The sequence below is a fragment of the Nicotiana tabacum genome, chromosome 23, assembly GCF_000715075.1.
Source record: "Nicotiana tabacum cultivar K326 chromosome 23, ASM71507v2, whole genome shotgun sequence".
Taxonomy (NCBI): domain Eukaryota; kingdom Viridiplantae; phylum Streptophyta; class Magnoliopsida; order Solanales; family Solanaceae; genus Nicotiana; species Nicotiana tabacum.
In genome coordinates, this window is record NC_134102.1 from 17,237,291 (window position 1) to 17,259,072 (window position 21,782).

General features: G+C 37.9%; 1 protein-coding gene across 1 annotated transcript; it reads right to left on the reverse strand.

Moving 5' to 3' along the window:
* Nucleotides 1-1,220: 1,220 nt before the first annotated feature.
* LOC107776412 (dehydrodolichyl diphosphate synthase CPT3-like) lies at nucleotides 1,221-2,754 on the reverse strand. The gene is made up of 2 exons (XM_016596603.2): nucleotides 2,695-2,754; nucleotides 1,221-2,313 (listed from the first exon to the last, which is right to left on the reverse strand). Exon 2 carries the CDS (start codon nucleotides 2,270-2,272, stop codon nucleotides 1,427-1,429), a length of 846 nt encoding a protein of 281 aa, XP_016452089.1. The 5' UTR covers nucleotides 2,273-2,313; nucleotides 2,695-2,754; the 3' UTR covers nucleotides 1,221-1,426.
* Between the last annotated feature and the right edge of the window lie 19,028 nt (nucleotides 2,755-21,782).

Sequence of the window (21,782 nt, forward strand, 5' to 3'; positions counted from 1 at the left end):
CCGGTGAGCTAAACGGAGCGGGAACGTGACCGTAATAGATCGGAGTCAAAGCGAGGAACCCCTCATATCGGGGCTCGGTCAAAACACCTGCCATCGGGGATATCGGGGCCATATTCTCCGGGTCCTATTTGAGAATTGAGACTTTGGAGAGCATTACCAAACAGCTTCACACGATTAACAATGGGTCGTGATGTCTGTGCCTAACCGGATATCACGACATAAATCTCGGCAGAAAATTAGTGATTAGCGAAACAGAAGATTTTTACCTTTTTTAGAATTGTACTTTGGGTAAAACTCTCCTACTATATAAAGGAAAAAGCTTATTATTCAGAGCACACATTGTAACACGGATATCAAGGCGATTTATTTCAATTCTCATTATTGTTCAAAATTCTTATTCGTGTTCTTAAGTTCTTCATAAATAAGCTTGGAATCGAGGGCAGGTTCTTCATCGAGCCATCAACGGAGCTTGGAATCACCCTTATTATTGGTTTGGTCATCTATTACGTTCTTCATTTGTTTAATCTAACGTTATTAATCACTCGTATTGAACTAATCCATGTATCCTTAAAACCACATATAAATTCAATTGTTATACATTTTTTTTAGGGTAAACAAAAAAATTCAAGATTTTCATATTTACTAAAATTTACGAGTTTTGCACTTTTACATGTAATTGTCATATTTACCTTACCCATCTTGAAAAAATAGTCCACAAGTTAAACTATGGTGTTTCAAACTAACAGGCTTGTACATTTTTGAGATATGGATCACAAGCTTTTATTAGTATGGTAAATTATAATACTTTATTATATTCATATGAAAGCAAAACTAAATTGTTTCTCGAGACAATAAAAAGCTTTTATAACGTACTATAGGTTGAATTCCTCGACTTCTTCGTGTATTCTCTTTATATATTTTGACTCCTTTTGGTCAAAATTGTAGCTCTGCCACTGCCACTGCGGCTAACTCTATATGCCTACATGAAGAGATTGACTATTTGTGTCTTTATATACCATTAGACTAAAACATTTGTTCTTTGGAGAAACAAGAGTAGGCTCACAGTTGGAAAATGAATAAGCAAGCAATGGCCAGATTTCAACCAGAAGAACCTCAGGAAAGACTGGAGTAAAAGTAGTAAAATGAATGTTAGACCAAAAGGCTTGCATATGCATATTTCAACAGCTACAAGAAAACAATCCACAACTTCTCAAACAAACTAGTGAATATGAACATCTTATTTAAGACAACAAATGCTTATTGGTACAACATTTTCCTCACGCAGATCTCAGTCTGAAGCTAATTCAGTACATTGTACAAAATATACCCTTCTAAGATCTCTATGATAGAATCAAAATATACTCGCGTTTAAAGGGCAAGAACAAAGTATGATCACGAGTTGTTTAAGTGGTGTTGACCTGTAAATTTATGCCTGTTTCTTTTTTTCCTTCAGATAAAAGTAGTTCCTCTGAAAGTAAATAATTGTCAATACCAAATGCCAGAAGCTTATCTCAGGCCATAGTGCCCGAGGAGAATATAAAAGACAACACGCACTCTGCCACAAAAGAAAGTTGCTCAAGCGAGTTCCTCCAGAAGTACGGATTATAATATCAGGATCAGGAACACCAGCCATGTACATATGCCTGTCAATATCCGCCACTTCAATAGGTTGCTCAAGCGCGTAATTTCCAGCATTACTTGCATCTCGTTCTCTGATCTCATCCTGTTTTTCTTCGCAAGATTCTTGAACAGCACGTGCTATCTCGTCCGTTGAAGTGTAGGCAACACAAACAGATAATACAACTTTTGAGTTACCTGCTGTCTTTGACATTGCCATCTCAACTGCTGATCTGACCGGTTCACTCAAAAGCTTTAAGTTTCCTCGAAAGTAAATCCTAATACCAAGGCGGTTCACTATACTCTCCTCTTCAATCAATTCTTCGATCTTCTCTTGCATCAATTCCATAAGAGATTGAACTTCTTCAGGGCGACGTTTAAAGTTATCAATGCTGAAGGCATATACAGTTATGTGTTTCATCCCCAGCTCGTAACAATATCTTAACACGTTTATAAGAACAGAAAATCCAGCACGATAGCCATCCCTTTCGAGCAAATTCTGCTTCTTAGCATATCTTCGGTTTCCATCCATAATGAATGCTAAATGACTTGGAACAGGACCTACCGAAAGCACAGAAAATATACATTTGCGAATCAAGCTGCTAAAATTGTCAAATAATCCTGCTTTTTTATGGTTCTCTCTTTCCATATCCATGCTCGAAACTTGTTCGAGCTGGATCCAGAGTCAAGATCAACCTAATGAAAGCAACAGAGAATTCAGGTCAACTGATAGAAGATGATAAAGTGAAAATTAGAGCAACACAACATAATTATGCACTTACTATTCTCAGAGGCGGAACCAGGATGTGAAGTTATTAGGTTTGAGATTTAAACATTTTTATGTTAGTGGGTTCTAAAGTAAGAATTTGTACTTATTCAATAGATTTCTTAAGATAAATATAAGGTTTGCACTAAATCTATTGGGTTCGACCAAACCCATTACCGAAGCTCTAGCTCCGCCCATGCGGCTATTCTTGTAAATAACAAAACCAAGCACAACAGAAAAAAGTTGATACTACTATAATTATTCCAAGAAAAGTAGCCCTTGAAATACAAGACTGAGTTATCGTTACCTACCTGTAGTGTGCATTAACAGTACGTTCTTTACTGCACCAATGGCTCAGTACACCAAGAATGTACACATAAACTCTATTTATAGACAGAAAATTAAGAATAGGCCCAATGAGATGACAACATGGTTGTTTGTCGCCATTTTCTCCGAAATTTCGATATAGACTATAGAGGCATCCGCATCATTGGCCTATTTTAAAGTTTATGTTTTGGTATGGGCAAAACGTATTTTTCCATGTTACTAATCACTCCATCCTGATTTTATTATTACCTGATGCAATTTGATCTGATACGGATTTTAAGAAAGAAATACTTTTGAAAGTTATGGACTTAGATTTGTTATAATATTTTTGTAGGTATAAGTGTTTACCCTCAAAATCGGATAACAATTAAATTTGTAAATAGTTTTAAGGATACACGGATTAATTCGATACAAAGCGATAGATTAAGTCAAATTAAAAAAATAAAATAAAATAGATTCAAATCACAAGGGGAGGATAGTTCCAGCCTTATTAAAATATTTACCCTCGATTTGGGCTCGCTATGGCCAGCACAGATGAACAAGAGAAAGAGCTAATAACAGAGAAAATAATAATATATTGCTTTGGAGTGCGTGTTACAATGTGTTTAATAAATTATCAGACCTCCTTTATATATTAGGGGAATTCTACTCTAGGTACAACTCTATAAAAGGTAAATAAATCCTCTGATTAACTGATTGGCGGTTCTTCACCAATACGTGTCGAGATCCCCGCCGTGATATCTGGCCGGTCACGGATATTACGGCCTTCTGTTGGCCGTCCTCGATTGCCTGACAATGTTCTTCGAAATCGTTCAAGGCTAAGACAGATTCCGAATCATGACCCCGATATTATCGAGGGCGGGCGTCATGCCCCCGGATTTTGACTCGATGAGACTTTTGCCTCGATTTCGGTCCCATGTCCTCATGTCTTGAGCTTGGCTTATTTTTTTGGAGACTAGGGTGTATCAATAGACCTGTATACAGATAGTCCTCTCGTCTCTCAGAGAGTAAATAACGAGAAACGACATTGAGTTCACGATTCTTACTTCGACACATCGCGGCAGAAATGACAAAACACCTGAAAGGTCTCGTCAGTCATGTCATAATATCATTAAATTCATATCAGTCGCCGGTCTGTCGTTCCTGGATGCAAAACGTTGCTGAACTCCTATAAATACCTCCTCATTTGTCCATTTTTCAGTTTACACTAAATCTTCTACCTTCATACCTTCAGGATTTCAATACTTTCTAGCGTTTTTACCTCCGTTACTCAAGGTTCTTCATTACTTTGCAAAACCTTTTACTCATCTACTACTCAAGCCAACAAGTGTGATCTTTCAACTTTCAATCTTTCTCCATCTTTTCCAAGCTTTTTCTTCAATAATGATGGCAAAAACCTCAAAATATATTCCTCAGAAGGATGCTCCTTCTTCTTCGAGACTGACCACTGAGGTCGAGGAGACCGTCCCTGATACGGTTGTTGATAAACCGGCGGAAGAGCCCTCCTTGAAAATGTTCATTCCCGATGATTGTTCGATCGCTGACTACTTCAAGGTCGAGAAACCCTCCTCGGTGCAGGGTCGTGGTGAAGAGGCATCGAGATTTATTTGCTCGATCACCGAAGAGGTCCTCCTCACGATCCGAAAAGACTACAACTGGGCCGACAAATACATAGTGGTCCCCGGCCCCACAGAGGCCATTACCACCCATGCCGAGAGATATCTAAGTATTTACACTTATCCCTTTACATTGGGCCCGGTAGACCCGATCATCTTAGACTTTTGCAGGAGGTATAATGTATGCCTTAGCCAGATCCATCTGTCATTGTGGAGGATCGTGATCCTCCTTCGATTCTTTGTGAACAAAATCAATGGGTGCTCGTTTACCATCGATCATCAACTCCGCTTGTACAGTTCCCGAATCGTCCGGGGGGACTAATAAAGGTAGTACGTCGGACCAGCAAAGCCCCATTTCCGAGCATCAATGAGGATCGGGATCGGGGTTGGAGAGGATGTTTTGTTCGAGTGAGGACTATCAACCTGGTACCCGCCTAGTGGAGGTCGTTCCCTAAAAGGTGGAACGTATCACGTAAGCATTCCCTTTAAGTGTCGATTTTATGCCTTATCTTCACTTTTTCTTATCGGTGTTTGTTATGTTGTAGCCCTTGTTCGGGTTCTGAATGCTATACCTCGGCTCAAGGAGTGGGTTGAGGGTATTATGTCACAGATGCCCTACTCTGAGCGCTCATGGTGCAAACTTTCAAAAGGTCGTTGGGAGGCCCATTCCCATAGTAAGGTTCTTTTCTCGAATAAGTCGTATTGAACTTTTTCTTCTAACATCACGTCCTTATCTCCTTTACTTTCTTTTTCAGGTTTGCCTAGGAATGTCGAGTTTAGGCCTCCGGTCGGGGATGAGAACTTTCTTGTTGAGTCTCCTACTCCAGGGCAAGTCGGAGAGAGGAAAAGGAGGAGGGCTCTGAGTTCCCCGAGCTCGGAGAAAAAGAAACCAAGGAGAAGGCTGGTGCGCAAGCCAAAGGAAAACACCAGCTCCTGAGCACCAGCTTCGGACTTGCTCTATCGGATTAGGGATGAGTCCGAGGGAGGAGAGCTTTTGTTTTTGTGGCCCGCGAGCCCTCGCCCCTCAAAGAGAAATTGGTCGTTAAATAGGAGACCCGTGAGGCCGATCTTCCTCAGGCTAGGAAGGCTGATGAGGAGGCCATCGCTGAGGCTTTCCGGGATACTGGCAGTGTCCCGAAGGAGGCACTTGGTGTGATAGACATCACCGAGTCACCCTCGTTTACCGAGTCTATGTACAACGAGGCCCAAACGGTGAAAGAATGACCCAACGAGAGGGCCCACAGAGCGGACGATCCCCTCCATTGCTTTTTTGACGACGTGGATTCCACCGCCATGGTGGATGCCACCGAGTTAGGTGACTTAGATGTACCGAAGAAAAGTTCATCCTCTGAGGCAGGTGGGCCTAACTCGAGCCCGAGACAGGTCAACCGGTTCCCTGCCCCTAGTGCGGATCCTTGTCTGGAGCGGTCAATTATCATCACCGTTCTGGAGGATGCTCGGGTTCTTTCCGCCCCCGTTGGGGTAGCTAGTTACCTCCGGTGCCTAGTAACCGATAAAGACCAGGCAAAAAATGAACGAGGTGGATGCGACATGCATGTTCCATGAGACACAATGGGCGCTAAACAGGGTATGGTGTTGCCAAACCTTTTCATTTTTCAATTTTAGTTCTTGATGATTCTAATATTTATTCTCATATTTGCAAGGCTCGGTGCTTCACCATGAAACCTTCCTGAAGTATCGGGATGAGCTGAGCCAACTCAAGGCCGAAGTCAAAGAGCTTGCTGAGAAGAGAGACATGTACAATCTTCTCATCAAGCAACGTGAAAGAGAGGCTAAAAGCCTTCGAACCGAGTTGGACGCGGCTTAGAAAAAACACGCCGACCTGGTAGAATAGGTAAAGAACTTTGAAGTTAGTGATGATGAGCTAGACACGGTGACTAATGGTCAGAACCCGCAGGTCCAACAGAAGATTGACCGGATCGACAAACTCCGGGCCGAGATGGATGTAATCAGGGTCGAGGCTGAAGAGTAGAGGGGAAAGATGGATTGCCTGGCCTCGGAAAAGGAAACTGCTCGGGCACAGTTGGCCTTGGCGGAGGCACAACTTCGAGCGATGAGGGAGAAAGCTGAGGCCCGGTCCCAAAATATTGAGGAGATCTAGTCCCAGCTGAGCTCGGTTGTTACCGATCAGGAGACCCTCGGCAAAGAGCTTAAAGCACCCAAGTCAGTGGCTGAGATAGACAAGGCAGATGCCGATGATATGGTGGCCCAATACAAAGCCAATGCTGAGGTAGCTCAGGATCGCCTAAAGGCCATAGTCGAGGGAGGCTCTCGAAGAGGTTCATGCCCGGGGGTTCGATTTATCGGCCGAGCTCAAAAATGTTAAGAGGCTCGAGGCCGAGGCCAAGAAGTTGGCGTATCCCGTGGATGAGGAAGATTCCGAGGGTTTGGACGTATCCGAGGACGGGAAAGATTCTGATGGCCCCGGTAATGAGGAGGGCTCCGGTGAGGATTAGGCTTCTTAGGTGCCTTGTAATTTTTGCTTTTGTACCTTTGTATTTTGTTGAAGCTGTTTGACTTTTGTGAACACCTAATTTTTTACCATGCTTAAACTTTTCCCTACTCATCTCACTAATGCCTCACTTCCCACATTCCCAACTCATCTCCCCAATACCTAACTTCCCACTTCCCCCACTCACACTCCCATTTTCACCACTCATGTCCCCCACTCACATCCCTACCATACCCCTCCCTGCCTTATTCTTAGATGCCTTATCCTTCCTTATCCTGAGTCTTGGTATGCTTAGATTCTAGTTCCCAGCCGACTGTTGAATCTCTTTTTGCCTTGGTGTGCGAGATGGCAGAGGGGCAGCTTAGCCTTCTTCTCCCTTGCGGATCTATTACAACTAGTGATTCTGATAAATATTATTATAGAAATTGATCACCTGAACATACACTCACATTATATAAACACACATAGGGAACAAGTAAAAACGGAGAGAAAACGGAGGCAGAGAAAACGAAAAAGTGTGCTTCTGCACTTGAAGCTTTACATAGCAAAAGTTCAGATATTTCAGCCATGAAAACATCTATGTTTCTCATCCCAAAACCAGTTCTTCCCCCCTTTTAAAACAGCCCCAAATCCCATGAAAACGCAACCATTGAAGAGCTATCAATCTTCACATTTACCATCCCAGTTTCCACCATTAAACTCACCTAAAACCAGCTCAAAACATCCATAAAGCTCACCCCAAAATCACTGAAACACCATGATGCTTGTCCAAGGTTCAGTTGGTTGAGTTCGATTGGTTTCGAGGTTGTCGATGCGATTCATCAGCTTGATTCAAATCTTGTTGTGTTTTGCGCAAAAAAATTGTTTCGAGCATTTTGTTTATAAAGTCAGAAATTTTTGATGTCATTAAAGGTCCATTATTTCCACCTTTCTTTACTATTTTTAGTTGAATGATGTTTGTTGTTTGCTTCTGTTAAACCATTTGATTGCTTCATTTGGTTAAGGATTTTGAAGGAATATTATATTATTTGTTCCTTGTTTCACTCATGAGATTATTTGGTCAATGAGTTTATTTGTTTAAGATAAAATATTAAAATTAAATTAAGTGCAAACTTTGTGAAATGGACACTATGAGAAATTCGGCTTGGGCTAGTATTATGTTTATCGTTCTTATATCTTTTGATAATTGATGAAAAATGCATGTTTTGGAGTATGGTTGCATATTATTTCTTATGTGAGTTGCGGGAGATTACTTGTTTGTAAACATAGAATATGCTCATTACATGTTTATTATGTGTAGAAATGAATTTGGATGGGAGTTGGCAAAAATTGGATGATTTGATGCAAAACGAGTAGAGATGCAAGACCTGGGAGCGTGCCACAATTGGTGCATTACATGAAAGTAGGCACGAAATGGCCTAGGGAATGAACAAAAAAAATAATGCAGTATGGAGGTTGGCACTGGACCTGGCACGCGAAGAACAAAGAAGAAAAAAGAAATAACTGGGAGCATGCTAGAAGTCGCGCGTTGCACCAACTCTAGCACGCAACTCAGCGTGTCCTTTTTGAATTAGGAGATATCAAGGACGCCCCACATCAAACCTAATTGATATAAATACATCATAAAATATTCTTTTGAGGGGGTAGACACTACTTTAGGGCAAGACAATACCCAATGAGGCAAGAATACGCGAGAAGCAAGGAAGAAGATTCAACCACGAGTTCTTCTCCTTCTTCTTCCTATTTTTCATTGTTGGTTATGACTTTTAGTATTGTAGTTTTACATACTATTATGAGTAGCTAATTTATTATCTAGAGTTTTGATGAAACCTCTTGGAGGATGAATTTTTGTTATGTTTTAATATAATTTAACCTTTGAATTTATCTACTTGTTCAACTATGTGCTTATTTCAGTTCATTGAATGGCCATCGATTGACTGTGCCTATTTATTATGTGTTACTTGAGAAAGGATACATATTTAGGTGGTTGTTGAACAACGTCACTCCTAAGGTATATGAGAGATCAATACGGTGGTTTAAAACTGGGATTAGAGATAACGAAGCTTTGACGTGATCATCATGAGTGGTGAAAAAATGGGAGCTAGCGTAGTTCGGGAGAATATGACTAGTACATTATTGTAGTTTCTTGAGAGAGAATTACGATAAGTTGAGTGCTCATGATCAGTAGAGAATTCTTAGTCGAATTATAGAAGATGTAGCGGGAAGGATTTCGACAATTGAAAAAATCATAACTCTAGACCTCCTTAATTTAGTCTCCAACCCTTAGTATCTTTAGTTGTTAATTTACTGCTTTAGTTTGTTAGTTAATTAGTTAGATATAAGAATATTAATATTTATAACTTAGAAATTGTTCGAGCTTGTCTTCTTAGTGATACTGAACAGTTATAGCGAAACCTTTGTTCTCTGTGGGATTCGACTCCGGACTCTTAGACCGGATTATATTTGCAGCAACCGTTTATCCTTTTTAGGACTAGAGTTGGGAGTGATCATCTTTCTTTCTTATTATTAATCGTTTGAGTTCATGATTGTCTTGAATACATAGTTGTTTGTCTGTTTATGTTGGTCATCTGATATGAAGGGAAACGTGGGATTTCGAGTAATTGGGTTATTATTGGGTCTGAAATAATGGTGTGTGAGAGATACGGGCTGCGATATATCCAAAGTCTATTAAATTAAATAAATAAATAGTGGAAATAACAATTGTGTGAGGGAGTGAGGCGAGTCGCGAATTAATTCATGACTCGTCGCAAAAGAGAAAGAAAAGAGTAAAATAAATAATTAAATAAATAAATATCTCGGATTTGCAAGAGACAAATAATTAACAAATCGTTAGTATACTTTAGGCATACTCTTAATCAAATTATTGTGATTATGTATATGTTCGCGTGATATAATTACGACTTTCAAAATTAATACCAAGGTATGCATTCGCGTAACTTTGGGCGAAACGATCTTAATAATAATATAGTGTTATTAATGGTGTACACGTATGCGTGATACGATTTTGGAACACCAAACAAAATGAATACACATACACGTGATCCGTTTCAAGATAATTCCATAATTATGAATAATCAAGCAATTTAAAAGCGGTTTCTAAAAGTGAAAAGGCATAAAATTCTCATAAATACAAAATATCTAAATTTAGTAAAGCCATGTATAATTGTTGAGCGACCGTACTAAAATTACGGAAATCGAAAGTGCCTCACACCTTCTCTCGAGTTAACAGAATTCCTTACCCAGGTCTTTTGTGTCTCGCAGACTGATATAGAGTCAAATTTTCCTTGATTTGGGATTTAAAATAAATGGCGACTTGAGACGCCGTAAATAATCATTCCTAGTGGCGACTCTATAAACTAAATAAAATAATACCTTTTCAAATAATGTCATTTTAATTGAAAAAACTCTTTTTCCCCGTAAAAAGGAGGTGTGACAGCTGTGGCGACTCTGCTGGGGATTAGAACCCATAACCATTGGTTCAGGGTTCAGAATTCAAGCTTGTAATGTGATATATACTTGGCTTTATTGATTGTATGATATTACTGTGTTTGTGGGCCTAATGTGCTAATTATCGCTCATTTACTGCTTCGATATTATTTGAATTGTATAAACTGCCTTCTTATGCCTTCCTTCTGAGTCTTCTGAACTATTGGTGCACACGTGCGCGTGGCCCACTTTTCTGTTAGAGGTCATACCAATTAGAACGAGGTTGGGTCAGTAATTAGGTCGGGTAGACTTTCGTGCTCCCGGTACGTTACCCCCACCTCGGCTCGAGCTATTCGCTTGGGTAAGACAGGTCTAAAACACTCCCCTCAAGATTTAAACCTCGAATAACATAGCCTCATGCCGAATCCCTAGCAGAAACGTTTGTTTGCATCATGTGCAATTGACTTTGGGGACTCAACACAGGGGTCGAGTCCGTCTAGCACAGGTGTACCCAAATTACAAGATCATCCTGACACATCTTACATGCTACTTGTGCATTTTATTTGATCTGGTTTGCATGTTGACTGGTTTCTAGAATAGGGACAAAAAATATTATTTTAAAAAAAAAGGAAAAAAGCAGGAGAGAGAAAATTTATCTGGTTTCCAAAATTCCAGTATTTGAAAACTCCTGAAACTCTGCCGAATTTTTGAAAAATAAAGAAAAGAAAGGTCATTTCAAAATGAGCCAAAATTTTCAAGTGTCATGTTTCTTCGGTTTGTCAAAACTTACCATACTACGCGGGTCTGATTCTCACCGGATGTGAGATACGTAGCTAACCTTTATCGAGTCTGGCCCCCAATTTTTAAAAATCCAAAAATATATTTTTTTTTTTTAATTTCTTCTCAAAATTCAAAAATATTTTCGTTCTTCTTCAGAAGTTTTTCTTTCGAAAATTAAAAAGAAGATTTAAAATTTAAAAATATTTCTTTTTTCTCTAGAAGTCTTTTCTTTCATAAATTCAAAATAAAAGTTCAAAATTCAAAAATATATTCTTTCTTCTTTAAAAGTCTTTCTTTCGAAAATTCCAAAAAACCAAACTACAAAAAAAAAATCAAACTCCAAAAAAATATTTTCTTTCTTCTTTAGAAGTCTTTCCTTAGAAAATTACCACAAAAAAGAGGTAGTTTATTTATTTTATTTCTGATCCCTTGAACTACATAATGATCTTATTCATGGTTAACGTGATACGTAGACAACCTCCAACGGGTTCGATCAAAACTATTTTAAAACTGCAAGAAAAAAAAAAAAAAAAAGAAAGTGTTAAAGTAAAAAAATAAAATAAACCAATAAGCTAGGATGAAGCATGAAGCCTTCCAAGCTCATTTTAGAAATGAAAATGGCATTAGATGCATGACATACAATGTGTAATTAATACCTACAAAATACCTAACTCTAACACGTTTGTTGTTTGTCATTTTAAAGATAAAGTTAAACAGATGTGGTTGGTTTGTGGTTTAAACTGGCGACTCACCCTTACAACACGAGATCAAAAGAAAAAAGTAAAATAGTAAACAACAGTGAGAATGAGTCAGATAATGATGATGTCCATGGACAGTTGGTCGAACAAGTTTGGTAGAAGAAGTCAGAGTGCTAAAGCAACATTTGGCAGAGATGTACCTTCGAATGGGCAGGCACACCCCCCACTACCCATAGGACCTTCGAATAATCTTTATAATGTGTCAGTTGCAACTCAAGTGCTCATCTCCATAACAAGTAACTTATTGTACTAACCTGGATTTAGTCCAAACATTAACCTTCCCACTATCCCCAGTACCTGCATTTGACGTCCTCCAACCGCACCCCTAAGAAATGACCCACCTACTGTACCCATTGTCCATACTTTTACTGTACCACAACCGGCTCTTGCTCAAAAGTCCAACAATGATCCACAACTTAATGCTCATGATGCCCAACATTACTCCCAGTAACTGACTTTCAAGGTTCCAGATTCGTACAAGCATACTCTTCAAAACGTGTTTCCAGTAGAGATTAAAAAGCCCGAAAAAAATATGGAACAAGAGGATATGACTAGAAAAATGAAGATCTTGGAACAAACAATGAGAAACATACAGGGTTTGGGAGGCCATCCCCCGTCCAAGTCTATCAACTCTCGGCCACTCTTTCTCTGCATGCCCCCGGGGGCTTAGGCCTTGGATCACCGATCTCGAACCCTAACCCTTGACCTTGTACCACAACTCCTGACATCAAACCCTAACCTTCGATCCTCGACCCCGAATTTTGACCCTCGTTCACTTCCCCGGCCCGTGATTGCGACCCCTTACCTCTAACTCTGAACCCGACCTCCGAGCCAAATCCATGAACTCCCCCTTCTTCCGACTCTAAACCCCTGACCAAGACCTCGAGCCCTGAACCCTCATTCCCCTCCCCACTCACCCATATTTATAGTATCTGCATAGATTATATAATAAACTCTTAGGATAATATTTTCTGCTTGCTAACCAAATACCAGAAATAAGAAACAAAGACACTTTTTCTTTTAGGAAAACCAAATAGAACCTTAGACTAAAATCGACCCAAAAAATCAAAACTAAAGAAAATAAAAGAGCTTTTATTTGATCGTTTTATAACCGTGTATCCCAAAAAACTTGGTTATATTTTTCTTAAGAGTTCCTTTGAACTTGGAGAGGTCTAAAATAAGCACATCATGGCATTTGTTTTTCTTTTGACATCATGGTTGGTATTCTCTCTTGTCCTTTTTATAAACCATTTAATGTATAGAAAGGCTCATTAAAAAAATACTCCTTAATCGTTGATCATAAAGAATATTTTGTTAGATTACCCTTATCTCTTGCTTAAATGAATAACTAATGACCATATGCCATATTAAAGTAGAACGAGTGGAATTGAAAATAAATGAGAAATTTTCACAAACCACTATTGTTTAGTGGTTATTAGCTTGCTATAGCTACTATTTACTTAATTATTTCCTATAGCTATATTTTCACTTGTTATAGATTGTATTCGATGTATTTTTGCTACTGTATTCATGAATACAGTAGCAAAACTCGGCGGAAAACAGGGGAGTCCAGCTAAACAGAGAATGTATTCGTCGCGAGCTGTATTCGTGAATTCAGTAACGTAAATCTGCGGAAAAAGGGTCCTTTCAGCTGTTTAAAAATGGTAGGTGAATCAATTAACGCGATAGACTCCTAATATATCTCAACAAACTCAATTATAACACGCAGAATTTATATTTCCAGTTATAGAAAAGATTTTCAGCCGAAAAACACCCCTAAAACAGAGCAATCTCTAGAGATTCAATCCTTCCTTTCTTTGTTGGTATCGTTCGTGGAAGTTCTGGCACACTGATATTGTTTGAAAGTCATACAATTATATACAGAAATCGGTATAATTCGATTTTACATATGGCAAGTTTAACCGTGCTACTGCGTCATTCTAGTTATTGGAACGGTGAGAATAACTATGTCGATTATTCAATTGAGGGGATACTGATAAAAGAGTATGCGTCGTACAATAATTTGGTTGCTTCAATTTCGAAGCAACTTGCCATAGATTTGAGCTCAAAGTCAATTAAAATTGAATACAAAGTGGAAGGAAATTGCACGCCAATGGAAATACACAACGACATGGGTTTCAGGGTGTATGTAGAGTTGAAAAAAGAGAATAGAGAATTCGGGATGTATCCTTTGTGTATAACAACAATGGACAAAGAAGTTGTAGCTGGAGGTAGTTTAATTCAAGGCGACCTAGTGCAAATAGATGAAGCAAATCAAAGGTGTAAATTTGATACAATTGATACACTTGCTCTTGAGTCGGTCAATTCAGGTGAACCAATTAAGGGGTTCGAACTGGAAAGGGATTTGATTATTTCAAAAACTAATCAAAGAGAGGTTATGGCTGGACACGTATATAAGGATAAGGCTACATTGAAAGTGGTGATGGAGCATTATGCAATTGCTGAAAGGTTTCAATTCCGGGTTGATAGGTCTAATGCTATCAGGTTTGAGTGTTCTTAATTACAACTTGTTGAACAACATGTTATATTCAATTGTATGGTTATGTATTCTGAATTTTTGTATAATGTATTCATGGCAGAATTTTTAAAAATACATCATGTATAACTATATATATATATATATATATATATATATATATATATATATATATATATATATATATATATATATATATTTCATAATATATTATTTCCTTCGTTCTATATCTCTTTTATTAGTGTTTATGTAATTGAGTTTTCTGAAACAATTATAGGATATATACATATTTAAAAGCTGAATAACAATATGTATTCTGAAATTCATGAATACAAATATAACAATGTATCACATGTATATGAGTGTATTCAGGTTCATGTATGTTGCTTTATACATGATTAAAATGCATTTGCAGCTATACATTATTATGTATGTTAGAGGATTGTGAATGTAGATTTAAGGCTTCTAGTATTAACAAATCATAAATGTTCAAAGTAAGGGAGTTCAATGATAAGCATACATACATATCCGTTGAAGGATAAGGTGTATGAGCAACGTCAAGCAAGTAGTAGCATTATTGGTGGTATGATTAGGTCCTAGATTATTGATCATAAGAGGAAATACATCCCAAAGAATATAATTGATGATGTGAAATCAGATTTTAGTATAGATGTTAGTTACATGTTGGCGTAGCAGGCTAAAGAAAAGGCAATGAACTTTTTGAGAGGTGAACCGGCTGATTCATACAATAAATTATCAGGGTACTTATATACAATGGATATGACATATCCTGGTTCGCACATTAGAATAGTAAAATCACCAAAAAATGAGTTCATGTATGTGTATATATTTTGTATGCTTTTATAAAGGGGTTCGATCATTGTAGACCCATTGTGGTTGTGGATGGCAGCCATTTAAAATCGGCATACACAGGGACATTCGTCTCGGCCAGCACATCGGATGGAGTGTATATATATATATATATATATATATATATATATATATATATATATATATATATGATTATAATAAAATTTGTTAAGTTTACTGCCTAATACAGATCGAATGATATTTTTTTAATATGTATGAAATTGTATTTACAGGTCATATAATGCACTAGCATATGGTGTTGTTGATTCAGAGAACGATGCTGCTTGGTCCTGGTTCTTTGAGAAATTCAAGGAAGCATATGGTGAGAGGGAAAACATATGCATCATTTCAGATAGAAATGAGAGCATCATCAAATCTATATCGAGAGTGTATCCTACGGTATCCCATTTTGCTTGTATATGGCATCTATGGAACAACGTATATAAGAAATTCAAAAAGAGTCATTCAAAGTTGAGCGAGATATACTTCTCGATGGCAAAAGTATACACTCAGGATGAATTTGATAGTCTAATGAAAAAGGTGGAGAAGGTAGATATTCGGGTGAAAGAATACTTGGAATTAGCTGGATACGAAGAGTGGGCTAGGTTGTATGCACCTGTTAACCGGGGATGGACCATAACGTCAAATATTGCTGAATCAATCAATGTCGCACTTGTATCAACAAGAGAATTGCCAATATATGACTTCCTCGAAGAAGTTAGGAAGATGTTTGGACGTTGGAATTGCAGCAATCGGAAAGAAGCTTCACACGCGTACACAACGCTTGGAAAAAAAATATTAAGAGATGCTTACTTTGAATGAGGCAATGTCTACACGTATGACTGTAAGTTTTTTTTTTTTTTGCTTTAAGTCCTCGTATCATGTATTTAGCCTTGGTATAACATGTATTTATTTCTGATACAATTTCTACTATTCACATACTGCATGCTCATTGTATTATAGCAGTTGTGCATGTTTTCTGTTTTATGAAATGGTTTTAAAAATTGGTCATTATATGTATACATTACTTGTTTATACATTTGCATTTCATTGGTTGAATTCAATGGTTTTGTTTCTAATCAGATGCATTTCCTAGCAGATAGACTATATGTTAATGTATATCACTGGATTCCTCAATTAAATGTGTTCATCTTTAATAGTTTGTCAGCCTAAATATAGACTGTATTCAATATATTTCATTATATATCACTGTATGTCATTGTATTTCATACATACATATATGTTTGTATTTCATACAAATATATATTATATTTAAATTTTTGAAAGTTAAATAAAAGTTTAATGCTGGATATTTAATTTTTTTTATTGTATACATCTATACTGTATTTAATACGTCTATTCTTTGAGATATATATGACTTTTAAAAAATATTCAAAACTTATAGTTCTATGTTTAATGTAGGTTGTACCATCGACTGAACACTTGCATATGGTGACGATGAAGGAAGGCATTACACCATTTGCCTCCTAGAGAAAAAGTGCAATGATGGATGGTTCCAAGTTGACGAATTACCATGCCCACATGCTTGGGATGTCTTGAAGAGCAAGTTTCTAATGCCAGAAGATTATTGCTCGGACTATTACAAACCAAAGTTTGTTGTAATGATATACGAGGTGCCCGTGTATCTGTTGCCTGACCGAAATGAATGGAATATACCAGCACATATATCAGAGGAAGTTGTCTTACCACCCAAATGAAAAAGACCTCCTGGAAGGCCAAAGAAGAAGCGTGATAAGCCGTTCAGTGAATTATTGCAGAAGAAAAATCAACATTCGTGTAGTATATATGGGCAGGGAGGACATAATAAGCGTACTGTAGAAATGCTCCACATAGGAATTAGTTCATGTTCTGATTTGAATTATTGCAATAACGATGTGTCATAGATTTCTTCAATTTGAATAATACATATTGATTTATTGCTGTATTGGATTCTTGCGTGATGAAATTTTTTAGTCCAGTTTAGTAAAAATATTTTTTAGTAAACTGTTGAATACATACTGCAAATATATTTTGAATACATATGAATACATACTGCAGATATATTTGAATACAAATATACAATCTGCTGAATACATATGAATATGTCACGACCCAAAATCCAACTAGTCGTGATGGCACTTAACCCCACCCACTAGGTAAGCTAGTTAACCACTAACTAATTCCAATAGCAATAAATAAGGCAATTAAGTAAAGAAATATCCGAATCTGATACATTCCCCAAGAACTAGTAGTATGAATCATGAGATTCTAAGAATAGAATTTACAAAACTGAAATGAAATAAATACATCGTCTGTTTGAAAAGTACATAAATAGAGTTTTACAGATCTAAAGCTATCACGAACAAGAGGCAGCTACAACCGGGACGCAGGTACATCTTCAATCCAGCTCCCATAGATCACAACAACATCAGCAGCCAACATCTGCACGCAAGGTGCAGAAGTATAGTATAAGTACAAGCGACCCCATGTACTCAATAAGTAATAAACCATACCTTAGGTTGAAAGTACTGACGAGCTTGTACCAAGGTCGGGTCCACACCAATAGCCAACAACAATTCATAATGACTTAAAGCAAATAATACAAGGAGTAACTCAGAGATAAAAATGCTCAGCAAAATCATAATTTCTGAAAATGGTTCTGCCTTTCAAGTACATCAGTGAAAACCCAAATCGTTTACCGAAGTTGCCAAAAATATGAATAAGTTTGAAAACAATAATTTTCCCCAAAAATCCTCTCAATAATAATAACTAAGATGTTTCATTATCTTTCGAGATAACCGGTGTAAAACAAATGCATCATTATGCCCATCTGTCAACATGTGTGAGAAATCATGAATGATGTAATACCGTACAGCATGGAAAAAATACATCTCGATGCATGTATGTCATGTGTGCATGTCAATGTAATGTATCTCAGAGATGAAATCAAGTACTCACATTCTCGGAGTACTCAATCTCACTTTCTCACACATTTCACTCATCATGCTCAATCACTCGGTACTGTATATGGCCAATCCAGCCCAGGGAAGATCCATCCCGGAATATACACATCAACTGATCATCAGTCACTCAGTACCGAGTAGGGCCAATCCAGCCCGTGGAGAAGATCCATCTCCAGGTATATAATGCTTTGGACAAGATCCATGTCCAGGGAAGATCCATCCCTCAATAATGACAACCGCGCTCACTGGGGGTGTATACAGATTCCGGAGGGGCTCCTACAGCCCAAGCATTATCATAAATCAGATCCAGGCATAAATCAATATAGCATGTTGCGGCGTGCAGCCCGATCCCATAATTGTCACTCATAATCAGGCTCTCGGCCTCACTCAGTCATCAATTTCTCCAGTCTCACTCACGGGCTCACAATTTTATGAAACTAGCCCGACAACAATGATATGATGTATCAATAAATAACAACTAAGACTGAGATATGATATGAATGCATGAATATGACTGAGTACAAAATATCAATGAAATCAGTGAAATGACAGCAAGAAACAACCATTATGGGTCCCAACAGTATTGGCATAAAGCCTAAACATGATATCTAGCATGATTGACAGCTCAATTATTTTATCGTATGGTGAAAACTCGAATATCAACAAAATTGGGCCATTATACAGTGCCATGGAAACAACAGAGTCCCAATTCACATGGTTCACGCCCACACGCCCGTCACCTATTATGTGCGTCACCTCAACACAAATCACATAACACGTATTTCGAGGTTTCATACTCTCAGTTCTAAGATTAGAAGAGTTACTTACCTCGAACAAGCCAATACCAATGTCGAGCAAGCCAAGCGATGATCCAAAGATGCCATCCCGTGCGTTTCGACCTCCGAACGACTCGAAACTAACCAAAATCAACTCAAATACATCAAACAATGCTAAAGCAACCAATCCCGATCGAAAAAGATCAAATCTTGAATCAAAAGCCCAAAATCGGCCAAAAACCCCATCCCGGGTACGCACCTCGATATCCGACAAAATTTACAAAATCCAAAAGCTCATACACTCACGAGTCTAACCATACCAAATTTATCAAAATCCAGCACCATTTGGTCATCCAAATCCCTAAATTCCACTCTCCAATTCTCAAGCCTTAAACACCCAAATTTCACTTCAAAATCTCACTAATTAGGTGGGGAAATCAGTGGGGAAACAAGTTTTATGATCCAAAACGAGTACAAGAAGCTTACCTCAATAATCACCTCAAAAATCTTCACAAGAATCGCCTAAGTCCGAGTCCAAAAATATTGAAATAAGACTAAAATCGCGAACCCTTGCTTATAAACTTTCTGCTCAGACTTTTCGCATCTGCGAGCCTATAGTCGCACCTGCGACGCCGCATCTGCGGTGAAAATGCCGCTTCTACGGAAGTCACTTGCACCTCCAGGGCTCGCACCTGCGCTCCCGGTTCTGCACCTGCGAACGCGCATTTGCTGCCCTGACCTCGCTTTTGCGGAGTCAATCTCTCCTAGCTGCCCCCGCACCTGCGTCCAATTGTCCGTATCTGCGCTACCGCAGGTGCGGGAAATTCTTCGCACCTGCGATCCCTATCCTTCATGTCCTTGCCCGCTTCTGCGGCCAATTTTCCGCATCTGCGGACTCACATCTGCGCCCACTTTTTCGCAGATGTGAAAACACTAGAACCAGAAATCTTAGCAAAAATCCAAAAATGCAATGAAATGATCTGAACCTCGTCCGAAACTCACCCGAGCCTCTCGGAATCCCGCCCGAATATACCAACAAGTTCCATAACACGATATGGACATACTCGAGGCCTCAAAACACACATAACAATATCAAAACGATGAATTACACCTCAAATCAAAATCTATGAACTTTGAAACTTCAAACTTCCACGACCGATGCCGAAACCTAATAAATCACGTCCGATTGACCTCAAATTTTGCACACAAGTCACATTCGACATTATGGACCTACTCCAACTTCCGAAATCAGAATTCGACCCCGGTATCAAAAAGTTCACTCCCGGTCAACCTTTTCAAAATTTTAACTTTCGTCATTTCGAGCCAAATTCAACCACAGACCTCCAAATCACAATCCGGACGCGCTCCTAATTCCAAAATCACTCAACGGAGCTAACAGAACCATCAAAATTCTAATCTGAGGTCAAATACTAAAAAGTCAAACTTGGTCAACTCTCCCAATTTAAAGCTTAAACAATGAAATCCATTTTTCGAATTCGATTCCGAATAACCTGAAAATCAAAACCAATGATTCACATAAGTCAAAATACATCATATAGGGATACTCACGCCCGTAAACTATCGAGCAAAGTTCAAATGCTCAAAACGACCGGTCGAGTCGTTACAGAATACAAACTGCAGTATATATACACTACAATCTGTTGAATACATATGAATACATAATGCTTAATATATAGTGGAATACATATGAATACATACTATAGATATATTTGAATACATATATACATCTGATGAATAAATTCCATAGTTTACTAAAGGATTATTTTTATTAAACTGTTGTATACATACTGCAGATATATTTTGAATACATATGAATACATACTGCAGATATTTGAATATATATATATACATCTGCTGAATACATATGAATACAAACTGCTGAATATATACTGCTGGATAAAACAATGAAACAAAGTGAAACTTTGAAATTATAAACTGCTGAATAAACACTTTGAATACAGTGCATAAAGTGAATACATGACTTGTTCTTAACAGAAAACCATCTTTACCAAAACAATATTCAAAAAACTATCTTCATAGAAAACTATTTTCACCGAAAACTATTTTAAAACTATCTTCACAGAAGTATCCGAATCTGTCATTCGTCTAACAATCTTTGCGGGTGTTTCATTATCGCTTATGGCATCAGCGTCTATCTTCCGCATAGCATATTCCCAAAGGAGGGAACCATATCTTTGACGAAGTAAATTGACATCAAATATTATTTGTGGAATCAATCCATAAGTGCTCAAATACTCTGCGTATGCTGCGATATACAACCCACAATCCCTGAAAATGTAGATTGATACAATTAAATAAAACTCATATTATTAGTATTATAAATTATACAAGAATACAAAAAGGATTGAATTCATACATATTCCCAGCCTTTTGTTGAGGCACATTCGAAATAAAATCAACATCAAAGGGATCAGTTTGTGCCTTGTCATTGTATGCTGGTTCACGAGACCAATCTATTATTTGCTTATCTCTGTAGAAACCACTGATCGATAGGTATAGAGGTACAAGCTTAGCAAGCTTATATATCTCAGTATGCACATAAGCATCATGGCCTGCTGATCGGTAGGAGTTATATACGTTGATATATCTCTCCTTAAATGAGACAACTGTCAATATCCAATGAAGTTTGTCCTTCAAGTTGACTGGTATCAAGACATTATCAACCATATGCCATGGTATATTATCTAGCAATTTGCAGCCCCTTATGTATTCACATACAACATCTTCTTTCATGGCTACACTTGTATTACTATCTGTATCATTATACTTGTTGAATATTTCAGCAACTCTTGTCTTGAATATACAATCAACAGTTGTATATTTGAAGTTGGTGGTTTGGTTTTACTTGCC

Excerpts from the sequence above, each read along its gene's own strand:
- LOC107776412 (XM_016596603.2), bottom strand. The coding sequence starts at position 2,272 with ATGGATATGGAAAGAGAGAACCATAAAAAAGCAGGATTATTTGACAAT.